At 43.7% G+C, this 17379-nt stretch overlaps 1 protein-coding gene across 7 annotated transcripts in view; it reads left to right on the forward strand.

The window, feature by feature from the left end:
* CELSR1 (cadherin EGF LAG seven-pass G-type receptor 1) overlaps window positions 1-17379 on the forward strand; it is a 164971-nt gene that overhangs the window by 114861 nt on the left and 32731 nt on the right. For all 7 annotated transcript variants that reach the window (XM_065665404.1, XM_065665464.1, XM_065665415.1 and 4 more), the window contains exons 6-16: window positions 2502-2659; window positions 3796-3959; window positions 5371-5496; window positions 8875-9041; window positions 9489-9674; window positions 9967-10080; window positions 10401-10575; window positions 11301-11442; window positions 13454-13574; window positions 14801-14984; window positions 15821-15922. In XM_065665404.1, coding sequence (XP_065521476.1) covers window positions 2502-2659; window positions 3796-3959; window positions 5371-5496; window positions 8875-9041; window positions 9489-9674; window positions 9967-10080; window positions 10401-10575; window positions 11301-11442; window positions 13454-13574; window positions 14801-14984; window positions 15821-15922 — 1639 coding nt within the window. The remainder of the gene's footprint in view (window positions 1-2501; window positions 2660-3795; window positions 3960-5370; window positions 5497-8874; window positions 9042-9488; window positions 9675-9966; window positions 10081-10400; window positions 10576-11300; window positions 11443-13453; window positions 13575-14800; window positions 14985-15820; window positions 15923-17379) is intronic.

Genomic DNA, 17379 nt, shown 5'->3' on the forward strand with positions numbered 1-17379 from the left:
GTCAAAAATGTTCTATCCTGTTCAGTGTTATGAAATTTCTCTCATACCCATCTTCGTAACAAACCACTGTTGTATCGCCTTTTTTTCCTTTTAATCACACCATGGGTCATAACTGTTTCGTAGTCAATTAATAGCTATATATTTCTTATTTTTCGTCATTTATAGCTGATGATCTCTGAACCTGCAATAGGAATTCTTGTCATTAGACCCCAAGTTTCAGGCTGTGTGATTAATTCTCTTTGTAGCACTCAACTATTCAAATGCGCAATGCTCTAAACATCCTTTGATTCACCAGCAAACTATATTTAGTATTAATCAAAATATTAAATGGATAAAATCAGTTTCATGATGCTACTCTGAAGGAGCTGCTAACTTGGGCTCCCTCTGTTCCAGTCTTTTTAATTATTTCACATTATTTCAGTTGATAAATTATTCCCTATACTAGGTGATAAGATGATGAGTAGTGTAGTACTTGCCATATGTAGGAGAAAAAAGAGCCCATGTCCTATTAAATCAGCCAGAAAAATCTCTTTCCTCTCCCATCAACATATTCTTACATTTTGGGAAAAGCCTTTTGTGTCAAACGAGCCTTTTGACATCTTCAGAAAATCATGGAATGTTTGAACTAAGTATGAATTGCCAGTAGGTTTCTTTTCATTCACTGGAATATTCCATTTCTTCATCAGCTTATTGTTCTGTGTGGTCATCAGAGCCAAAAAGATGCCAGAGATCTGCACTGCAATGAACAGTCAACGCCTAGAGAAACACTGTGCAGTTTCTGTGTTAAATAAAAGTACAGAAAAACTCAGTGCGCCACTGCAGCTAGTTGACTGTGAAGGAGCAGCTGCAAACTGCTGATGCTCATCAGGTTGCAATCTTGATTAACATTGGGCAGATCCCCCCTGCTGCGAGAATAAATACCCTGCCTTTGTCAAGGCGCCCATGTAAGAAACAATAGGTTATGTCAGTGAAGAACAAAACCACAAATGTTAATCTGATCGTTCCTCCAAATGAATAGGAGTAGCACCCAGAATGTAAACATTTTAATTTTGGAAGGGAAGGGCTGCCAGTGGCTTCGTTAATTTTCTGTGTAATTTTTCATTCACTTTGAAAAGCTGCTCACTAACAAACACAGCCATCATCGCACACAATAACGTTTTCAGCACTGCAAATATGTAGGCTTCCTGTCATTCCAGGCTAGGCAGTGGCAAAGGCCTGGGAGTATCGGAAAAAATAAAATCTGACTTAATATCACTCAGGAGAGGTCAAAACCTTATACTGTGCCACTGCCAAAGTATGTGATCACATTAGTTCTTGGTAGAGGAAATGGAAAATACTTTCCAACTGGAATGGACACCAGGAAGCAGCTTTCAAAAATGTTTTTATAATTGGGATAATTATCCTTAGAAATAAACCTGTATTTCATTTTGATGCATGATCAAAATGGCTGTATGTATTTTAACAAATTTGTGTGTATACAGCTGAAACAAAAACAATGGGCACTTATCCCTGTACTGCTTCTGCCTTTGCTCTACAAATACGGGATTTCAGTACGCAGTTGAGTAACACACGTTTTAAAGTGTCCATGCAGCAAACTACAGTGTGATGTCCAGCCATCCGCTGTTTTTATATGGTTATAACTACTGTTGATCAACACATCATAAGAATACCACTTGGCTTTCAGCTGTGCCACATGTCTGGTCAGATCCTGGTGACTCCACTCTTCTGGGGTTTCCCTTTGCTCATAGAGGAACAACAGCACTCAGGCTCATTCAGCTTCTCCTGAACCCCTAAAGTCTGCAGAGATCCTGCACCAGTGGTAGATTAGGGTTCTATAACTCTGAGAACACTAAACATGGAAAACAGTTTTCTTACAGAATGGGCTAGTTCTTCACTAAGGCTGCTATGCTGGCCTTTATACATAGTCTCCATCTTGTAGTTGAAATAAGAGGTCTTATCTAAGCTCCCTCCCAGTTATCAGACAACCTTTCACTACAGCTTTATAAGAACCTGCACTTAAGTTTCTGGTGGCCTTGACAGTGTCCCCATCGGAGAAAATTTGTCTTAAGCCTTTAGCCTCACTTGTGATATTACATCATTTCATGGTTTTCTGTGTTTGGGCAGAAACAGTGTTAAAAATCAAGTGATTTCATTCGAGGTGAAGCATTACAAAATGGGCAGAATTTGTTAGAGTTTGCTATGCAGAAGTGAGAAAACACCTCTTTGAAGTGATTTGGGCCCAAGTAGTTCAGCGGTGGAAAAGACCAAAGCCATTTCTGGCCATGCTGTATATCCCACTGTAAACTCTCTCTGAAGTCATCCATTGGGTTTTTTTCTCACCTAAATGTCATAGGTCAAGTTAACTTCTGCTGTTTTGTTTGCATATCCTATTTTAGTCCCCTTTGGGGGTAGGATAAAGTATGTTGTTGAGCTGGCTGAACCAGCATCTAAACCCCATGTGTGCGTAGCACTTTATGACATGTGCCAATTATTTCTTGAAGCCCAACATTGGGCGGTTAGGAATTCCCCATGGGCCCTCTGGAGAGAAGGTGGCGGTGGTGACTGTGGACGACTGTGACACAGCAGTGGCCGTGCGCTTCGGGAGCCTCATTGGAAATTACACCTGCGCTGCCCAGGGGACTCAGACCGGCTCCAAGAAGTAAGGATTTCCTCTACTGCCTGTTCCACTCATTCTCTTCTTCCAGGGGAGAGTCAACAGTATGTAATTAACCACTAAGCAAACAGAGTTGGAAAAGCAGTTATGATTTAACAAGAAAAAGTAACAAGGTTTAGTTTGGCAATGGAATTTGTTGGAGGCTACTGCAATTGGCAATAAACTGGGTGGAATGCAGAGAGTTTTGTGTAGATACACACATACACCCAAATTACTTGTAAAATGTAAAAAAAACCCCGAAAAAATGGAGTTCAGTGTGGCCAGCCCACAAAAAGCATCTACTCAGTATGCAAATGTAGAGAGAAGGGCAAATAAAATGTTAGACTTCATTAATGAAAGTGATTGCTGAGGAGCTTATTATGTCTGTCATTTAAGTATAGAAGTTAAAAGTCCTGTCTCTAAAGGAGATCGAAAAAAATGAGACACAGAAAAGGCCATTGAAAATCATTAGGTATGAGAAAAGATTTTCTGTGAGGAAAGACCAAAAAAGATTAGTACTTTTGAATTTAAAGAGGAAATGAACAGCAAGCAATGTAGTGGGAATATAAGGTAATGAGTGATAGCAGAAAGACCATTGAGGTACACATGCTGCTCTAAAATCCCAAGAGGAGGGGGCACCATAAAAATCAGGGCTAATTCAAACTGACCAGGTGATACACTTTTCATTCATGGAGTCATTCAGCAGAACCTGCATCCACTGAATGTTGTTAAGACTGAGATCTTCAGAGGATTTAAAAGGGTCATCACTGTATGGTAATTAAATCACTGTATCAAAATCTACAGCATCTCAACCCTTGTGCTGAGCAGCGTGGCCGGAGTCAGAAGCAAGTATCCTGCGGCTGCACATTTTTCCATAATTTTCATTTTCTTCTTCATACTGGCCACTGTTACAGAGAGGTCATAGGGTTCTGTATGTGATGGCAGCTCCCAAGTTTAAAGTTAGTGATGTTTCTGGAAGATCCTTCCATTGCAAGCTCTGAAAGTGCTGACGTAGCAGAGGGAAGTTCATGGCAACACAGGCAGACTAAACAGCTCAAATGTGCTTATGGAAGCAGTAAGATAAAGAACAAAACAAAACAAACTCTGTACAAGAAATTATGAACATTTCTTTGTTTTTCCAGATCTTTGGACCTCACTGGCCCTCTCCTCCTTGGCGGTGTCCCAAACTTGCCTGAAGATTTTCCGGTGCACAACAGACAGTTTGTCGGCTGCATGAGGAACCTCTCTATCGACAGCAAGCCAATTGACATGGCTAGTTTCATCGCCAACAATGGCACTCTGCCAGGTATGAGTGACTGCTGCCCCAAAACTCAACACAAGGAAGCTCTCTGTGGTAGCTGTGGGGTCTAACAGGGCTTAGGATGTCAAAGGGGTAGCACTGGACAAAGCCCAGAAAGGGGCCAGAGGGGTGTGAGATAGCACCGTCCCCCTGTTAGCAGCACTGAGTGCAAAGCGTTTGCCCCAGGCCATGTGTAAGGAGCTCAGGGTGCTGCTGGGCATTGTGCTACCGACACATCAGCTCCATCCAGACCTGGTTTGTTTGAGCAAGGTGCAGTCTGTGCCTGTGCCAGGGACACACACAATAGCCCGTGGTATAGCACACACTTAGATGATTAAGCAGCAAAAGAGGGCCAGTCTTGTTTAGACTTTCTGCATTGTTAAGAGTTTCACCCAGGAATTCACTCCTAAATGAACTTCTCATTTTTGTTTGTTTTTTTTTTAACTAGCTTTTAAATGTCACTTTGCTCTGAAAGCCAGTGGGATTAGTTCATGAAAAATATGTTTTTAAAGACTATTTCATAAGCTATGTTTGTTCTGTACATCAAATTCTGCAATTCTCCAAATCTGAAATGTGCCTTATGAAGCAGCCTGTTGGAAGTTTTGATTTGGTTTCCAGTCCTTGGATCCTTGATTAGTGGGATCCCAGGAGTAGTTCTGGTGTACAACATGTTCTTATCATCATAAAACTGGTTCTTACATGCAAGAATGGCAAGTTCCTTCCACTCTGCTGAAGGTCTGTGTAAGAGCTAAATTGCAGTTCTTAGGTATGTTGCACTGATCGTGGATTAGAAAGGGAGTCGTAGCATACGCTTCAAATAGCTATTTTGTCTTAGAGACCTTTTTTAACAGTTATATCTCTAATATTAGTTAAACACAAGTTTTATCTTAGGGAAATACACATCAGAAAGCCATAAAATGTGTTTTTTTAGGATGGATATTTTTGTTCCTCATTTGGAAGCGTGTTTAAAATAATGATGTATAGTAGCGTAATTCCACTGCCTGTTGCCTTTCCCTGGTTAGTGCCTCAATTAGATGACGGTAAGTTGTGAACAGTGATGCTGAGTCACAGCACCAGTTGATCTGCCTGCCTCCAGCAGTGGATGCCAGGGGAAGAGTATAAAACCAGGACAAGCACGCAGTGATATTTCCTGCAGATTCTCTCTTAGTTCCCAAAGATTCACAGCTCAGTGACTGCATTTAGTAGCCTCTGATAGATTTGTCTTTATGAATTTGACGCTTGCTCAGCTCATGTAAACTTTTGCCATTCACATTTTGTTTCACTGACTTTGAGGATATTAAAAAAACGCAAACCAAACCTATAATGGTCATGTCTTCTTTTTACATAAAAACTCAGAATCGCTCAAAGCCTTCTTCTTGTCAAAACCATATGAAATAGCTGTTTTCCTGAATTTCAGGCTGTGCAGCACAGAGGAACTATTGTGAAACCAACTGGTGTCAGAATGGAGGCACATGCATCAACAAGTGGAACACGTACATCTGCGAGTGCCCCGTGCGCTACGGGGGGAAAAACTGCGAGCAAGGTGGGATGCGAAGACTCTTCATGTGTAGTCGTGTGTGAACATTTCATTACCCATCATTAACATCTCATAGCATGTATGTCAAACTGTGATGCTCAAAGGATAGGAAACTAGGAAACAGAAAATTGCCATTAACACTAGAAGTCACCCTTTATCTATTTGAAATGATTTTAGAGATCACCTGTATATAAATATGATAGCTGTCATGAGTAACAGCAGCTTTCACTGATTTACATACATAAGCAAAATAGCTACCCAGAACTTGGCAGTATTTAGTAATTTGTTCATAGTAAAAATGCCTGATCCTAAGCCCCTTTAAATCAGTGGAAGGAATCCCGCTGACTTTATTGGGCTTTGACACAAATCAGGGATGAATGTGCAGTTTTAATCACCACTTTCTTGGCAAGAAGGCACTCTGCTGAGTACGAGCACTTTCAGTTTTATGGGGTTTTTCTTTGACTGAACACTATATGTGTATATGTGTAAAACCTCATTAATAAAGGATGAGGAAGGAGCACCAGGTGTGTTTTATAGGGCGTGAAGAACCTGCAGTTTGTTTCTCCCCAAGGAAGCAAGGAATTATCTGCGTGAGGGGTCCCATGGGATCAGTGTGCAGCAGGCTGCCTGCTGTAAGGTGGCATCTCCACATCTAGCAGAGGGTTGCTCATTTGGAGTTTTCCTGGAGGCTTCCAGGAAAGAAAACCTACTTAAACAGGTGGCTTTCCTACAAACAGAAGCCAAATTCTGGCCTCTGATGCAGATGCGGTAGGTCTTCATTTTCGTGATAGCCCAGAATAGTTTGCTGTGTGATCAAGGATTTTGTTCTTCTGATGTATCTACCCCAAAGCAGACATTCTTGATTAGTCTTAGCAGGGTGTGGATTGTGGTATAGCAGGTCTCCAAGGTGAGGTGCACACACCGCAGTGATTTGCAAACCACTTTAGCACGTTATGCTTCAGCCTGGGCCAGATCTAGGTGATGGCAACTGCTCTTCTCTTTCCTGAGAAGCAGCAGCTTAGGAGGAGAGGACACAAGTTTCTGGCTTGGAAATGAAGTTCTGCAGAGTGAATGACAGAGGAAAGGCATCACAGAATGGAATGGTTTGGGTTGAAAGGGACCTTTTAAACATCATGTAGTTCCAGCCCCCATACTGCAGACAGGGACTCCTGATCTGCATTGTTGAGGATGGGGTGTTTTACCTTCACCACCCTCCTAGGGCCTGCTAACTCACTTTCTGGCAGCTCCTGTCTCCATCTATAGAAAGGAGATAAAATTAGGGAAAAATTAGTTTTGCTTTTGTAGTTTTATTCTTTTAAAAACTGAATTACTGCAGTGCTGTGAAGAAGATCTAGCAGCTGTGCCCAGCATGCTCTTGGGTGGCTAATGTCACTGCACTAGTCTTGGGCTGAACACCACAGGTTTGCACTAAAACATAAGCTGTTACGTGTCCTACACCCAAACTGCAGGTGACACCCCAGTGTTGGCAGTGTGTTTCCTCAGGCCTTCTGTCTTTCTGATGGCCTTTTAAATGTAAGAGTTTCTAAAAAGTGTATGTAAATACACAGGCAGCACTTCAAAGTAACAAACCCTGAGAAAACAGTTGGTTTGCATCACTGCATCACCGCATCACCGATTGCAGGGAGATGCTGTGCTTGGAAGCACGTGTGCTCACCTCTGTGGTGACAGAGGTGGTCAGGTCCCATTTGGGTACATTGGATGTAGCCAGCAGCCCCTCCAAGCAGACCCATGGTCCCAGGCATGGGAAAGGGACAGGGAGAGGAGCAAGGTCAGAGGGGGCTGATGGATGGGGCTCTCTGTTTTACTTGCAGGAAGGTGCACCCTGGCCCCAGGGAAGGGAGAGGAGTTAGGAGGAGGTGTGGGAAGGGAACGGTATTTGCAAGCACATAAAGTCACCACCGGTGAGAAAAGGAAGAAGGTGGCTAATTGCCATGCCAGGCCAGTTCTCCCAGGAGCTCAGCTGAAGCACTTGCAAACAGTATTCCCAACCTCCAGCAGGTGGGAAGCCCGCAAGGTTTGCATCCTGCCTCTGCTCCCCACAGGCAGGAGAACTTAAAAATCTCAGCAGTGGTCTAGAAAACCACTAGCAAAGAGGTTGGAAGTTGAGGTCATTTTGAAGGTCAGCAGGGTAGTGGAGGAAGGGGAGGGCTGACTTTTGCGTGTGTATACCCGGAGGAGGAAATGATCCTGCTCAACACTGATGTCCTGGTTACCTTTACACTGATGTGCAGCGCAGGCTGGTGAATCATGCCGTGGACCAGATAGACAGAGCTTGAGCATTGGATTCAGGTTTTAAGCAAGCTAGGAATAGCTGTGTCTGCTGGCAAAGCGGTTTAAATTGCTGTCGGAGTTTCAAGAGCAGGCTGAGCTTCAGTTGTTCCACCATCTGCCCATGCTAGCATTCGTGGAGGACTGTGTATGACAGCATGAGCCTTCCATGAGCCTCACCAGCATACCTATGATTGAGGACATCAGGCAAGGGCTGATGCCAGATGGTAGATCCTGCTACAAGGTGTCATACATGGTGGAGGTGCTATATGAAGTGCTGCAAATAGCACAGAGCTCCCACAGCTTAATTTGGGCTCCTGATCAGTGGCATCAACTAATCCGTGGTACTGTAGCTCCTGTTACCTGAGGTAGCTACTTTAAAAGCCCAAAGGGTGGGTGTTCCCTTGTTTTGCATCAGCAAAGTGCTTTCCATTGAAGGTTGTCATCAGTGTCTACCTGTAGGAGTTGTGTTTGTGCAAGGTTAGAGAAGAGGGCAGGCAACTCTTCAGCTGCCACCTTGAGATATTTAAGGCAGATAACCTAGGCAATTCCACACAAACTTTCTCCCTGTGAACAGGCTGCATAGCTGAGACAGCTAAATAATCTGACCTTAGAGTAGTTATAATTAATTAATACTTCCTGTTGCCTCCCAGCCTTTTCCTCTGTGTTTAATCTGTTAATTAGAAGCAGGTAATCAAGGATATGTTGAAAACATCTGCAACAACTGTTGCCCTCATACTTCCTCTCTGTCCACCCACTCATCAGCAGGACTATCGATAGAGATCCTGAGCTTACCTTTCTAGGAACATCCCTCACCTGTGTAATGCCACAGCAGTGTGGGGGTGCTGCCTGTTGAGTGCAGGCACCAAAACTAGGTGCCCGCCCCACAACAACGGTAGGTTGTGAATTTGCAATATTATCAGTTGCTTCATAGTGACTCTCCTAGACTGGCTCTCACTCCATAGTGGATTAAAAATAGCTCAGTGGACAAGGGACTAGCTACCTTGAGCCATCAACACCACATAGCGTCATTTCTCCTTTAAACCTTTGTCCTGATGGATATAAACTGTTTCTCTCTTGCCTCTTTATTTACAGCAATGCCTTCTCCTCAGCGTTTCAGTGGCGAAAGCATTATTATTTGGAGTGACCTTGACATTACCATCTCGGTACCATGGTACATTGGGCTGATGTTCAGAACCCGGAAAGTCAATGGCATGTTAATGCAAGCCAATGCTGGGACTGCATCCAAAATCAACATTCAGGTAACAGTGTGGTTGCCTTTGATTAGAAAAGATTTAAGAAATTCTCCACCATCAGTGGGTATGACCACATGACCTACCCAGCTTCATCCACCCAGCTAAAATGCACATCAGTAAATAGAAATGATTTCTTCAGCCTTTTACAGAGATCATAAGATCAGTGTAAAATTCAGATGCATTGGTTTAAGATTTTTTTTTTTAAACAGAGGTAGTAGCATGCATTAATACAGATGCAAACAAGTGTGTCTCTTGATTGGTTTGGGGATTCTTTGTCAGTAGGGCAAGTTAGAGTCTGAATATCCAGCAAGTGCTCCCTTCTCTGCTGTTCGGGCTTTTTTCTCTTTTGGGTTGTCTTAGGAAATGTTATTATCTTGCCCTCTGCTCTCTTCAGCATCCAATACAAATATGTAGCAAAAAATAGGCATGTTTGGGGTTTTTTTTATTCAACAGATATTGAACAACTATGTGCAGTTTGAAGTGTACAGTGGCCTGAGCCAGGTTGCTAGTTTGAAGATGAGCCAGTCACGAGTCAGTGATGGGGAATGGCATCATTTATTAATAGAGCTGAAGAGTGCTAAAGATGGTAAAGACATCAAGTACCTTGCTGTCATGTCCTTGGATTACGGGATGTATCAGGTAAGGCAGCATCATAACTTTGCCACTAAGCACTACTGAAGTGTGTTCAGGAGAAAGCAGGATAAAGGATTGTGGGCAGTGATTTGTCTAATAAAATTCTATTAACTTACTAAGCCTAATAATATCTTCTGAACAAGTCTGTAAAAAGCCACATTCAGATGTCTAGCTCCTCACCACTCTGATATTTCTTCTTGAATATACTGTCAGCTACTGCTTGACTGTCACTAGAAAGTAGATTGTGTCATAGAGGATGATAGTGATTCTTCTTACTGATTATCCTTTTCCTCAACAGAGCACTGTGCAGATTGGAAATCAACTGCCTGGACTTAAAATGAAAAGTATCATTGTGGGAGGTGTCTCTGGAGACCAAGTCTCTGTTCAGCAGGGATTCTATGGCTGTATGCAGGTATGAAATGAAAAGTGTAGCAACAAACTTTGAATATATAAGAAAATAGCCATGTGAAAATGGGGGATTTTCTTTTTCATCCATCCATGAACATTTCTGTTTCCTCCATTAAAATATCTAAGAATCAAAATATTAAAGTCCACCCACAGTCCCACGTACAAATCTTACACAGGGGAGCAGCATCTAAGAAAAAATCTAGGTTTGGCTCATCAGGTGATGTTTCTTTAAAGTGTACCCTCATGGATTAATGAAGTAGTGAAACACATGGTACTGTATTCTGAGTGAAGAGTAACTGTAGAACAATTGTCTTTTGTCACCAGGGTGTAAGAATGGGAGAGACATCTACAAATATAGCTACACTCAACATGAAACAGGCTATCAAGATCAACGTGAAGGAGGGCTGTGAAGTGGATAACCCCTGTGATTCCAACCCATGTCCCCAGCACAGCTACTGCAGTGACGACTGGGACAGCTACTCCTGCGTCTGTGACCCAGGTAACCCAGTGACCATCCCAGGCACTCAGCCAGGAGCTGGATCACATCTCCATGCACTCATCGGATGAAGAGCAGTAGCAGCAGCAGCATGCTTGCAGAGTGCTCATCTTCTGGTTCTTCTTCTTCTAATCAGTATTATCTTTCTAAGTCTTACAGTAGCACCCTTGAAACTGCAGTCATGGACTAAGGATCATTTATTCTAGGCAACATATCAATTCAACAGAAACATGGTCTTTGATCCAAAGGGCTCTTTCCATGTACCTCCCCTTTTCTTTCTATCTCTCTCCTTTTTCTTTTTTTCTTTCCCAGCCTTTTCTGCTGTTGAGTCTCAGTCTCACACCCTGCATCCTAATCAAGATACTTTGAATGTTTTCTCTGTTTTAGTGCATGTAGCCAGCACATGCTGTCAGCACCCAGCACAGTCGCCTCCCATACACGCAGGGAGAGAATACAAAACTATTTGTAACACATGCCCTGAATATAAAACTGAGAACCAAAGGCACAAGGGTGCCTCAAGCATGTTAACAGACTGTGGAAAAGAGCCGCCCACTATCTTTTTTGCTGAGAGGGAAAAGAGTACCTCCCTTCTGACAGTATCTCAGGGGGAATCTGCTGACTATTGAAGAAGTGTTATTAGTGTATAAGTTTAAAATAGATGGTCTTTCGGAGACATGCAAATCATAAATTACAATGGTTGCTGTAATTTTATGACCTTGTCTCCCCAGGGTACTTTGGAAGAGACTGTGTTGATGTATGTAACTTGAACCCATGTGAGCATGTTTCCACGTGCGTGCACAAGCCCAGCTCGTCCCATGGCTACACCTGTGAATGTGGACAAAGCTACTATGGACAGTATTGCGAGAGCAAGTAAGAATTTTTTTTGTTCTTGGTTTCTTCATCCTTCCAGGTATGTTTTCTCCTAAGGCAGCAGCAGTCCTCCTGTTTCCTTTTCTGCTTCAGTTAGCTTTCCTGTTACGATTTGAATATTCATAGTGGATGGTATTTGCAGGCTTTCTGCCTCTTAGCACTGCTGAGCTCTCTCCCCAGATACCAAACAAACTTCCATATATTCAGGGCCTGAATTTCTTCACCAGCAGCTCAAGGGCTCAACCAGTTGTATTGTGTTACACAGCACAACATCTGACTTGTACCTTGCGGTGGACTTGGCCTGAATTTGCTCTGTGTCTCTCCTTTGGCTCCCCCAGCACACACACACAGTGATGCACCCAATTAGGTGGCCTGTGGCCAGACAAAACAGCTTTGCAGTTTGGGTCCAGTCCCTGGGCTGGCAAAAAGCCATCTCTTCTGGACAGTCTGGGAGGACTATGTCCTGTTGCTGTGTGGGAGAAAACGTGCAGATTCCCTCGTCACCAGCTTCCTGGTCTCAGATAAGCATTCAGCAACCAGCCTTATCCCAGAGGCGGTGCTTTGATTTACTGTAATATGGGCCATTCATGATGTGCAAATGAAGTGCATTTGTCTATCCATTTAGGAGTAGCTCATGTGATGTTTCCTTCCCTTTGAAAACCCTCAAGCTTCTTCCTCTGCCCTTTGTTGTGTGGGCTGGCAAATGTTGGCTGTGCTGTTGTCCAATTAATCTTTCATTCCTCTGGATTAGCAACATAGAGACATTGTCCCTTGTCATTATCTGCTAACATCATGTCAAGTGCAGCATTGTGGTTTTTCATATTATAAAGCATAGAAGTACAAACCTAGCTATTACTATAAACAAAATTCAGCTGTGGTCTTTGAAACAGATGGCAAACAGCTTTTCTTTCCTAAAACGAGCAGCGGAGAGGGAGTTCCTTACATTCACCAGTGCATTACACTGATCGCAGACTCAACATCAGCAGTGTGACTTTCAGGGTATTGCTTGACAAAGACTTCCAGCTAGCAGAGACCCTGGTTGCTGCCCCAGCCGCTTCCCAGAGCTCTCCTTACCAGCATTGGTGTTGGGGCATGTGTAGGACAAACCTTATCAGAAGCTCACCCAGAAGAAACAGAACCAGCAAAAACGAGGGTTATCCTTTACAGAAGTGGCTTTTGGGTTGCTGCACAACCTCTGATGAGCTGTGCTTCTCCACTCATAGTCTGAATCACAGTCTTTGATTCATAATCTGCATCAAAGCTGCCACCCGTCTCTCTTCTATGTCTCCAACCATATGTCTTCCCCAGTGGCAGTCCAGGGCTTTTCAGGCCCTGTAATGAGCTGGCTGAGAAAGCCAGGTTGGCAGAAAGTCGTGACTTCTCTTTAACAGGGTAAGCTTGCAGCCAGCTTTGGACCTGCGCTGGTTTTCCCACAGGCTGGATAAGCACTGCTGCTCATGGCAGGGCTGGGACAGGAGTCTATGGGAGTGAGGGGTGGGATATAAAATGTTAGGGAGCTGCATCCTGAGGCTGTTTGTAGCAGTAGGTAAAACAGGGCATGGGCTCAGCACTGCATGCAGCTGCCCAAGCTGTTACAAGCGCCAGCACAAGCCAAAAGGGGCAGTCCAGCATCCAGCCTGTCCCAGCCAGTGCTTTCCCCAGTGGAGGACTAGGGCTGGTGAGACCAGGACCATTTCCACTAGTCAGCGTGGGCCCCATCGCCCTCTCCCAGAGGAAAGAGCACTTTCTTTGCTCATACAGATGTATACTCCTTATAAAGAGGAGCTGGCCTTGAAAACTTTCAGAGGCGCATTCCCTCTAGGGGGTTGTAGCACTGATACTGTTTATTTGCATTTATTACAGTGTATATATATTTATATATGTATCTATCATTGGCTGCTGCAGTGAGACACATGGCACTCTATGAGCCAATTTGGCTCAAAGCTCTTTTTTCCCATCTTTTGAGAGGAAGTTTGAAAGAACTTGCTTTCAGTTTGACTTTTTTTTATAGGATTGACCTGCCTTGTCCCAGAGGCTGGTGGGGAAACCCCATCTGTGGCCCATGTAATTGTGAGACCAGTAAAGGGTTTGATTCTGATTGCAATAAGACCAACGGAGAATGCCGCTGCAAGGTAAGCAAAAGAAACCAGTCCTTAGTCAAAGTTTCTTTAGTTTAAAAATACCACTAATAGTTACAACAAGAGAGTATCTGAGACAAAGTACACACAGTTGTGCTTTGTATCATGCATATATGCGCACAGCGTAGTTAATCTTTACCTAAAACATTTTGCTGGCACCACCCTTTGCAAAATCGTACTGTGCAGCTCTTATCTTATTTGCGTTTGGAAAGCAAAACTGCAAGGATGGAAGCCTGGCTCTGATCTCTCTGAAGTGCAGCCTGGTTTATCGAGGGAGATCAGGCCAGAGCGCAGAGGAGTGCTGGTGGTGTTTTGTGTATCACAAGTGAGTAATAGCCATGAAACAGCTTGGGCCAGCTGGGTGAAGCTCTGCCCTCTGCAATGGCCAGCAAAAGGCCAGCTGGAAGAGGTAAATGAGAAGCTAAATCATTTCCTCAGTGCCAGCTCTGTCAATTTTAAGAGGAATTTGCTGTGGAGAGGCAGGGACAGAGGGAGACAGAGGGGAGGGACCTCCCTCCTGAAGGTTTTACAAAGGACTTCTCACAATAGGTTTTACAACAGGCTTGAATGACATCAGAGGAGCCGGTCCAGTGCAGACCAGCAGCAGTGAATCTGGCCCCTTACTCCCCTCTGAAATACCAGCAGGACACACAGCAACTGTTGCGTTAAATCGAGTCAGTGGGGTGCCAGCACCACACTCTTGTGTAATCGCGTAACGCCTCAGATCAAAAGCATTTACAGATGGGATTGGAATACAGGATCATTGGTTCTTTCCACTCTGTACGTGAAACACAAGTGGACGGTGCAAGAAGTTTCTGTACTGGCTTGCTCATACCATACAAGAGCAGAATTGCAAAGCACAGAAAACTGCAGGTCCTCCAAGAATAATACATTTGCTGGGCACTGGCAGCAAGTACATGAGGACTAACATGAGCCTTTCACCCCATCTGCAAGTGGTGGTCCGAAGACCAGGTCTCTGCGGTGCAGGGCAGCCCAGCCATCCCCCCGTGCTCAGCTCTGCCTCTCTGCATTGCCTGGGCAAACACAGCACACTTCCCACAGCTGATACATTTGCTATTAGTATTAATAACATTCTTATCCCACTCTTGGTAAAATTAGCCCTTTTTATGATGCACATGCTGCTAGAGCAGGACTTCAGAAACGCAAGCAGTTTGCAATGGAAGTCAAATACTTTGTGTCTATCATTTTGGTTCTTCTAGGCAAATTACTACAAGCCACAAAGCAGTGACGCCTGCTACCCCTGTGACTGCTTCCCATCTGGATCCTACACACGTGCCTGTGACATGGAGACAGGACAGTGTCCTTGTAAACCCGGTGTCATCGGGCGGCAGTGCAACCGCTGTGACAACCCTTTTGCTGAAGTTACCACAAAGGGCTGTGAAGGTACCTCCGGTGTAGCCAGCGCTGCTGATCGGTGGGGCTGTAGTTAATTGTAGGATCTGAGTTGCTAGCAGTGGGCAGGGGAAGGGTGCACTGTGGTGGGAATGCAGCTTCACCCAAGGGTGCATGTGAGCCCAGTGGAGTGTTTCCAGCAGGGACAATGGGAGCTGCAGCAGCCTAAACATGCACCCCTCTCCTAAGTCTGTGCCACTATGACTCATGGGGGCTGGGGAAAAAGAAGAAAGCTCGTATTTCTTTAATTTTCATCAAACTGGAATAAAGCAAGCTTATCCCAATTTTATTTGAAACGTGAGCTCATTGCCAGTGCAGCATTGAATTGCTGTGCTGCAGCTGAAGAGGAGGGAGAGAACCCTCACACCTGCTGCCCACAAAGGCTGTGTCGTGTGCCTGGTGCCCTCTACCTTTCATTCCTGTCTTGCCCATCCTGCCTTTCCTCTCACCCACCCTCTCACCCACCCACCCACCCACCCACCCTCCTCCTGTGATCAGCACAAAGCTTCTGCAGCAGCCATCTCACCACAGTGCGTGGGTGAAAAGAAGGAGAAACGTTTCCCACAATAAAGGAGCAGGCAGAGATAGGCAGAGCCAAAATCCAGAACCCCATAATCATCCTGGGCTCTCCTCTGCCTGTACCTGTCTGCCCACACTGCTGGATAAGGAGCCACTGACGGGTTGCAGTTTGGAAGGCACTGCAGAGGAGAGGTATCCTGACAGGGCTTGGGAATTACAGGAAGGTCCTTTAGGCAGGTTGAAATATCTCCCTTGTTGTGATTTTTATCTTGTCAGCAAAATTTTATCATTTCTTTTTCTGCTTTCAGTAATTTATAATGGCTGTCCCAAAGCGTTCGAGGCTGGTATTTGGTGGCCCCAGACCAAGTTTGGCCAGCCAGCTGCCGTGCCATGTCCGAAAGGATCAGTGGGTAAGTTCCCTGAGTAAAACATTAACCACTTGATCTACATACCTGTTTGAGGGGAAAAGAAAAGAGTGAAAAGATGTCTACATAGGGAATGGCATTAATTCATTGGGTCTGGAGATTACAGTGTTGCTCGTGCATATTGCAAGCAGGCAAGTTTAGCTAGCTGAAACTAAAGAACTGTTAAAATACATTTGAAAATAGTAGCAGTAAATAAATACAAAAGTGCAGCAGATAAACACATATCCATATTTTCAGAAAAACAGTCCAATTTTGTGTTTGTCAAGCAATTCCTGCACGTAACTTTTAGTTTCTGTGGACTTGTATGTGTTCTTTGGTGATACAGCTCCTCTGGGCAAGGATAAAATTAGGAGAATCCTTTATGCAATGATTGCTTTACTAGTGTTGCAGCCTAATAAAGCTAAGAGTTACAGCAGAACTTGTGTTTTTCCACCCAACATCTTTTCTCTAACCCATAAGTCAGGCGGCTGAAAAAAGCCTTTCATAAAGCACGTGAGCTGTCTTGTTTTGTACAGCGAGCAAATGACAGCCTGTTTTGTGTGCTCCTAAAAACATTTATCACATTTTGAAATTGGGATTATCTTTTCCAAAGGTTGTTCTGTAGGAATTGAAACCTCTGTCTCAGATTTGAGCCTGCTAAATCTCTGCTGCAAGTGCTCCTCAGGCTCAATGAGTTATAGGTGATTATGTGACTTCCCAAAATATCACTGTGGGGAAGTGAGTGTGTGGTCAACTAAGCTCCTGTTCTGAGGATTTTAGGAGATAGAATTGATTATTACTTTATGTAAGTAAAGATTATTTACATTATTAAACTGTATAAAGTTGAATTAGACTAAGTTTTCTGCACTGTTCTTGTGGTTGACCCCAGTGTCTCTTCTAGCAAATAGGCAAGCAGGCAAGGGTACTTGGAGAAACTGCTCATTTAAAGTGAATTTTACAGAACACTCAAAAAAAGTAAGCTTTGTAATAATGAATATTCAGATAAAGAACCTGAGGCTTAATTGTATTCACCTAATCATGGAAGAGAAATGATATAATTAGGTAGTATTCAATTAATTGCAATTCTTCATTAGATATTAGTAATTAAATGGCTTAGACACAATCTAAATTTTGAATGGGACAATTTACAATTCCCTATGAAGGCTCTGCAGCCAAGAGTCACATTTTAAAATGATTTGACAAATAGTATTAAATAATAGGCTAAATTAAAAAGTAAGCTCCTCACGGACCATTCACAATTGGCAAAAGGCAGTTATACATGTTGGCTGAAGTGTTTACGGCACGCAGTGTGTGGACGTGCTAGCATGTTTTGACTTGAAGACAGCATTTGTCCGGGAGGTCTTCCTATATGGGCTGTTGCACAGAAATCTGAGCAGGGATATGTATTCAGAAGTACTGAGGAAGTGCACAGTCCTGCTCAGATTTGTTATAAATACATTGCT

Source organism: Lathamus discolor, chromosome 1 (assembly GCF_037157495.1).
Source record: "Lathamus discolor isolate bLatDis1 chromosome 1, bLatDis1.hap1, whole genome shotgun sequence".
NCBI lineage: Eukaryota > Metazoa > Chordata > Aves > Psittaciformes > Psittacidae > Lathamus > Lathamus discolor.